Raw genomic sequence first — 7,858 nt, 5'->3', positions numbered from 1 at the left:
TCTTGTTTGGCTTTTTTGCTTGGGTTTTTTTCCACCCTCAACATTCACTCAGTCCGGGGAGTCATGGGGCGGGGGCGGGGGGGAGGGCATACAAGTATACAATACAGTTATATTGACATGTGTAAGGGGGGGTACAAGTACTGAGGAAATGGATTAATTATTACTAATTGCAACACAGAGAGAGAGATTTCTGCTCAATCTATTAACCCTACGCTTTATATTTATGGGACTGCATTTACGGTATTTGCCTCGAGTCAAGGTTCACAGATTGAAGATTATGGTATCTTGTAAATATGAGAAATACAACATCAAAAGGAAGAACGGAGACAAGCTGTTAAACAATGGTCTGTGGTTATTTAGGATATTCGCTGTGTTTTGAGTGGTTAGGGCTTTAAAAAAAAAAAGAAGAAGAAGTGAGCAGGACGTTTTGGGTTTGACTAGCCTCTACATAAAACGAAAGTGCCAGTCGCTAGAGTTTTACATGCAAGTTCAAATACATCCGTAGTGGAGGAATCATCGCTGGAAGCTTCTTCCTCTAAATACTGAAAAGATTCTGTATGATATACTTTAAAGAAAAGAGCAATTAATATCCCAGTTGCTTCTCTGAAATCCTACACCCAACCCTAACCGATAAAACAAGCTTACAAGTCGAGCAATATTATTTCACTATGTTATAGGACGTTTGTACAAGATCTCACAATATCTAACATTGGTATTATATTGGAGGTCCTCTCAGCCTATGATATCAAATGTACGAATATGACGGGTTATTATGAAGAGCCGGAGAGCGGAAATGGGTATGTATAAACATGTTCAGATAGCATTTAATGCGTGTACATATATATACATGGAGCTGTGTACGTGTATCTAAATAAAGGCACTAATATATTTATACCCACTCAGTCTACACATACACAAGCATTGATGCACACATCCATTTTATATTACATACGTGTGTGTCTAAATGTGTGTACCTACGTGTGTAAATATGCATGACAAACATAATGTATGCACATGTGTATACATACATGTCTTGCGCACGCATACACACATATATCCGCATGCATACATACATCATATACATGACTATATATAAATACTCACGACTATAAATATATATTCAGTCGTGTGTATTTGTATATAAGCATATATATGTATGCATAAATGTGTGTGTGTATATATTTAGTTGTATATATACACACTTGAGTATAATATATATTCAGTAGTGAGTGTATTTATATATAAGCATATATATGAATGCAAACGTGTATACATGTGCATATTTATATATACGTCTGTACATATATTCAGTCACATGTGTGTATTTATTTATAAGAATATATATATATTTCAGACTGTAGTTTATAAGGCTAATTTTCTCCTGACCCACATAAGAAATTGTTAAAACTATTCCGTCTAAAAATGCCCCAACTCCACAGCTGAGGGGTTTGCAATCTACCGGGCGAGTTTGGTGCACACGCTGAACTAGACGCCATCCAGAGCCTTCTTATGCATTTGGAATTTATTAATTCGGTTCACTCAGGCGGTTTCCCAAAGCGCTCTCGGGAACGGAGCTCATACAAAGGGACAGCGACAGAGAGACTACGGCGCTCACGGGGCGCTGTAAGGCAAAACCGGTAAACCGCACACATTCCGTGACAGCCAGACGGGGTCATGTCGCATCTTCCTAAATCAACGGCATTTACAGAAGGGTTTAACTTATTAAAGGATCGACAACAAGGCCACAGATAAAGCGCGTCCTTCGCCTGGATGCACTGGGCGGGAGCTGGCGGGCGTGGGGCTGGGGGAGGCGGGGGACGGGGGCGTGAGGATAAGTCAAATTTCCAGGTGATGATTTTTTTCCCCCCTCCTTGGTTTTTCTTTACATCTCAGGCCCACACAGACCCAGCAGGGGAGCAGGGGTGGCTGTGTTGTTATCATAGTGGGGTCGTCCTTGTTTCCTCACGGGGTGCTGCTGGTTTTGACTTTGGCGACCACTTTCTTCTCTTTCACCCTCCTGTTCTGAAACCAAATGGTAATCTGTCTCTCCGTGAGGTTGGTGGCTGCGGCGATCTTCCTCCTCTTGTCCTTGGTGATGAATTTGCTGCTGGCGTATTCCTTCTCCAGCTCCTTCAGCTGCCCCTTGCTGTAGGGAACCCTCTTCTTGCGACCCCGGCGGAAGGAACCGGCGTCCGGCGGGTGCTGGGCCATATCTGAGCGCGGAGAAAGAACAGAGCTTAGCTCCGGGGGTAAAGACTAGCTGGACGCACAGGGGCTGGGGAAACAGACAAGAACGCTGCATCTAGGGCGTGTAACTGACCAACACCCCTCACATCCTCCTCTAAATGGGGACAAGCAAGCGCCCTTTTATTTCTCTAGAATTATTTCATCACCATAAATTATCCTTCTCCTTTTTTTTTAATTTAAAAAAAATCAAATTACGTTCCAAGGAACAGAATCACATTAATACCTGTTGACTCGCTCGGATTTGTGGCATATTCCAAAGCATATGCTTGAAAAGGTGTGTGTGTGTGTGTGTATTCATTCATATATATACACACCTTGAATAGGGGAGTGTGTGTGTGTATATTCATATATATATATGAATAGGTGCTTTTGTTGGACACACATACACATTTAGAATGCACCATATTGTAAGGTACATGCCTGAATGGGAATAATACGCACACACACACTTGCTTAGATTGTGGCTTCTTGCAGAGTGCATTATTGCATCACAACAATACTGATGCGTTTACTTGCTTGCATTGTGCCATGTTGCAGAGTACCTTCTTAAATCAGAATCAGCACTGGAGTCTATTTGCTTAGACCGTGCTAGGTGTCAGAATTATATCGCTGGCCTTCTACTTGTTTGGAGCGTGACATGTTGCAACTGTACATCCCTGAACTGGAATATCCACACCTGAAAACTTCTTTGTAGATCCCTTCATCGTTCCACACTAGAGCAAACCATTTCAGCTAAGTCACCTGCCTGGCACATCAGTCTACCTAAAGCTTCCGAGAGGCGCCTTAAGCCGAGAAAGCAGGGCAAGGGTTTGGGGACATTACCTGAAAAGGCAGATTTCCAGAGGTGCCCAGCCTGGTTTTGATCTTTGGGGCAACACATCTGGCTGTTCCAACCGCTGGTTAAAGCCCACGGCTGGTGATAACTGTCCACGGGTAAAAGTGTCTCATGCCTGGGCTCTCCCGGCCCACCTATGGTCTGAACCACAGAAACGTCCAGGTAGCTAGCCATGGGCTGGTAAGGGCCTGCGTAGCCGGGGTAGAAAGCCAACTCTGTCGGTCGGGTCTGGTAGTCATCAGCGGCCGCTGGGGTGTCCACATATTTCTCTGCAGAGTAGCTGGACTGGGGGCAAGGTTTGAGGGAGCTCCTGGCAACCCGACAAGAGTAATAACCGCTGCCGAAATATCCATAAGGTAAAGGCGGGGTGGTGGAGGAACTTTGGGAGATAGCAGGGCACGGAATGCACTGCTTGGAGGGCTCCCCGGGACCTGCACTGGGAGCATCCAGGGTGGGGTGGTTAGAGCCCTGCACGAAGGCAGGAGGCGGGGGCCCTCCTACGGCAGAGTGAGCCACCAGATTCCTGCACTGGCTTGCAGCAAAACCGCCCGCCCCCATGAGCCCCTCCATGCTCCTCTTGGTGCTTTCATCCAGCTCCTCGGCGCTTGCGAAAGTCCCAGGGTCCATGCAGCGAGGTTTGCAGGCCGGTGCATGGGTCAGATCATACTCGGCAGCATTTGAGCTCTGGGGAAGGAGGGCTCCTCATCTTTTTAAGAGCCTGGGAACTGCAGAGGAGGGTGCATTGCCTCCAGCCAAGCTGCTCTGACGCAAACTACGTGGCTCTCCCAGCCGAGTTATTCATTGGCTGCTGAGAGCCCATGGGAGAAGTGAGGGGGGAAGGGAAGAGAGAAGGCGGGGTGTGTGTGTGTGGGGGGGGGTGGGAACCAAAACCCTAATAGTCTTATTGCGAAAATCCTTTTATTGCAGTTGTGCAAAAACTAAACCCCTGCACAAGCGACAGGCCAAACAAAATCAAGCGGGGGGGGGGGGGGGGGAGTTTTTGCTTCTCAAACTGCATCTTACCAAGAAGGAGCGGAGACTATAGGAACATTCCCAGTGAGAAAACTCTACGCTGGAAAGGAATTCGTTGTCTACGTTCTTCCAGGCAGATCTGATCTTGCACTAGAAACTACACTTCCAAAAAACTACCCTATGCAGGAACATTTTCCCCATGAGGAGACACAACGCTTGCCTGAGCATGTTAAGAATTCAGAATCTCCTTGTTTCTAAAACGTTAGACGTTCTTAGAATTACTTCGATTTTATTTAGTATAAAGTTAGAATAACTTTAGAAGTTAATATACTCTTTTCCCTGTTGATGCAGTTCATAAGGGCTCTCCTAAACCGCACGGGTTTTCTGACTGTTTCCTCGCTAGGAGCGTGTGTGGCTCTCTTTCCCCCCCTCTCTGCCTGCAAACGTTCATTCAATTATTTTTTATTTTTTTTTAAAAAATATGTTTTTTATTTAAAACAGTGAGCGAGCGAGAGGGTTTACATAACAATTGTAAAAGACAATGGTCCCCTGGGAGGGAAAGAATGAAGAGTCAGGGAGGGGAAAGCCATGAAGGAAAGGATACAATTTTGGGGAAAGGGTGGGAGCAATCAACAATGCTACAAAATGCTGGGTCTGCCATATAATTGCAAAAGCTGAAAAATCCTCTTGCACTAACTATGTGCAGAAGGAAAGTCTGGGAGGGTTGGTTTTTTTTAAGAGCTGCATTAATCCACACCAGACATAGCCTTGCCTTGTTTTCACTGGTGGCGGCATGGCATTGAACGCCGTCTCGGGAAACATAACTGCCCTTTTTAAAAAAACAAATCGAGGTTTTCAGTGATAGCTGCTTACAGATGAGCTGCCCCAGCCTCTGGAAGAGGTTCTGAGCGAGTAAATAATTCTGTCATGCACCGACAGAGAAGTTTTGGAATGACTACACAATTCAGACGTACCCGTGTGTGCCAAAGAAAGGAACGGAGTATCTAAAAGGAAAAGGAGGACTTGTGGCACCTTAGAGACTAACCAATTTATTTAAGCATAAGCTTTCGTGAACTACAGCTCACTTCCTCGGATGCATTCCTTTTCTTTTTACGAATACAGACTACTAACACGGCTGCTACTCTGAAACCTGAGAGTATCCAAAGTTTTTGAACGATTAAATAATATAGATACGCACTCTTTCTCGTCCAGACACACGTCTCTGAATTATGAATTCAATCCAAAACTTTTCCAAATCTCTGTGTGTGTTTTCTTCTCTCGTACACACGCGAATAAATAATTGTGTGTTTTATTGTCTATAAGCGCACGATGCTAATACGCACACATACCCTCTCACACAAGTATGTGTCTGTTTTCCTTCAAAAAAGCGTTTGGTTGAAACGTATCCCACTTCGCCTGGTTTTTGCCCAGAGGATAGGGTTCATAAGACCGCGTGCATTTCCAGGCAGGCTTGCCTCGCATGACTATTTGAATGGATTTTGCTCTTTTAGGGTTTCATTTTTATTTTTAATTTGCAAAGAGAAAGTTTTGGAACAGCAGAGCCGCCTTCCTGAGAGACTTCTGCTTCCTGAGGTTACAAATCTTCAGACGCCCAGTCCTGATACTTTAACAATCAAATCATAACACCGGTTTTAACCATGTCCCAGAGTTTTTTTTAAAAAAAATTAAAAGTATTTTAAACGTAGGGATGGTCACAGCAGTAATAAAGCAAGGGTGCTAGTGAGGGAATGGATTAAAAGAAGGTCTTGAGCGCGCATTCGTCCAACATACATTTTCAAATCTCTGGTCACTCAAATCTTTAAAACTTCCAAGGACTTTACATTGTGACTTTGTTCTTAGCTCCGTTTGGAGGTTTGCTCTTGTTATACAATGTCTTGCTTTGTGTAGTTTATTGGCACCATAGCTCTGGTCGCTGACAAAAGCTTTAAATGATCATTAGATGTAAGCCAAAACCATGACATCTTTTTTTTAAAAAAATCAGGTTAGCAAAGGAATACCAAAGAAAGGCTTGTTTCCAATAATCTCTCTCTTGTCTATCTATACCCATATCTCTGTGTATGTATATGTGTGTGTATCCGATTAATTAGCTATTTTAGATCAATGATGGAATGGCACATTATCTTCGCAGTTAACCATTACCACAGGCAAGTTCTCCTCTTTACTCACATGAGTAACCCATTTTAAATAAATGATTCAGACAAGCAAAATGCGGCCCTGAATGCTGGCAGAATTCACAGCGGAAAGTCATTTTATTTCTTTAAAAACGTAAGCGGGGGGAGTGGGGGGAAGGGCGGGGGGGGGGGGTTGTGTCGGTCCTATCCTTCTCCCATCGAAATCAACGATAACTTTTGCAGCTGGATCAGCGGCAGCAGGATTGAGCTCTAGGTTCCAAACACAAAGTCTGGAGATCACAGTATGGCCTGTCATCATTTTATGCTTCACACTCTCTAAAGAGCCTTAAAGTCGCTTATGGGTGAGTCTTAGCCAAATTTTAGGCTGGTTTCTCCTTGGATTTCTTTTTAACTAGCAAATGGTCCTAATTTTTTTTTTTAAATCTCTCTTTTAAGTCTACGCTATTCTCGTTTCAAGGCTATTTTTAAAGATATCATTTAAAAGCGGCCACTGTTTTCTTCATTGTCTTTATTCACTTCTGTTTCCAAATCATCCTCCGAGCTTGGGAACCCGGCTGTGACACCATTCAGCCAGGCAAATGTTTGCAGACAGGGGGAAAACACACTAAAGTCTCAAGATGCTCCTTTGCATGAAGGTCAGACACAATCTGAAGGTCAAGGCCAAGTTGAAAGTTAAGAGTCTGTTTACCTCTGGCGCTTTTCTATTCAGCAGAGCTCTATATACTGGCTTGACCTTTGCAAGTCCCAAGTCCACCGTTCTTTTAATGAGGCAGACACACCGAAGGCTATTACCAGCAATGTCTGACTTGAGAATTCACAGCTCGGTGTTAGACACCATCCTACAAGAGAGTTTTACTACCCTTTAATCAAGTTGTCCACACATCAAGAAATACGGAGATTGGTTTTCGAAAGTTCCTAACCAAACGAGCAAGTGTATTGATGTCAGAATAAAATGTGAACAATAATATATTCAGAAGAAGCTACTGAAAGCAGGCCAATTGTGGTTTGGTGATACAGTAGAGTCCTCCAAAGAAAGTCTTTGGGGGATTTTTGTAGTTGTTTTGCTTGCTTTACTTTTTTTGACTGGTATTCAAGATTAAAACAAACAAACAAAGTAGGGTTCACAAGCACATCTGTGATGATATCATGTTATTATACGTCCAGGACTTTCAGAGAGTAAACTCAGTCCAATATAACTCTGTACATATCCTGCAGTCCTTCCTTCTGCAAGTCTCACTGAAAGCAATTGTGTTGATTGCCGGAGTAAAAACAACAGGTGCGGATTTAGCTTTGTACCCAGTATCACCCGATATATGACAATTCTCTGTTTGGGTTGGTACAGTCCAATGGACTAAAGTTTTCCAAAACTGTGATATACACCCAACTTTTGATTCCAATCCCTTTCTATATAACACTGAAATATGCTACAACAAATTTTACTGTAGAAATCATTTAAAAGGTGAGTTCCAAAAGTAAACTTAAAATATCCTTTAAACTTTAAATTAAGCTTAAACATAAGAGGCAGGAGATCTTACAGAGACTTTTCTATCTGACAATTAATATCTCTTTAAGACGCTTGTCCACATCGGTGGAACTTATTTTGAACACTAAGAAGAAGGTTTCTTTTTTAAAAAGAATTTCCTTTTATGAC

The 7,858-nt window shown here is 43.1% G+C and overlaps 1 protein-coding gene across 1 annotated transcript; it reads right to left on the bottom strand.

Moving 5' to 3' along the window:
- Positions 1 to 1,962: 1,962 nt before the first annotated feature.
- HOXB13 (homeobox B13) lies at positions 1,963 to 3,709 on the bottom strand. Its single transcript, XM_073326086.2, has 2 exons — positions 3,070 to 3,709; positions 1,963 to 2,213 (listed from the first exon to the last, which is right to left on the bottom strand). Exons 1-2 carry the CDS (start codon positions 3,707 to 3,709, stop codon positions 1,963 to 1,965), a joined length of 891 nt encoding a protein of 296 aa, XP_073182187.1.
- Between the last annotated feature and the right edge of the window lie 4,149 nt (positions 3,710 to 7,858).

Source organism: Lepidochelys kempii, chromosome 27 (assembly GCF_965140285.1).
Source record: "Lepidochelys kempii isolate rLepKem1 chromosome 27, rLepKem1.hap1, whole genome shotgun sequence".
Taxonomy (NCBI): domain Eukaryota; kingdom Metazoa; phylum Chordata; order Testudines; family Cheloniidae; genus Lepidochelys; species Lepidochelys kempii.
Note: the sequence above shows the minus strand (reverse complement) of the source record. Positions and strands in the feature narration are given on the sequence as shown.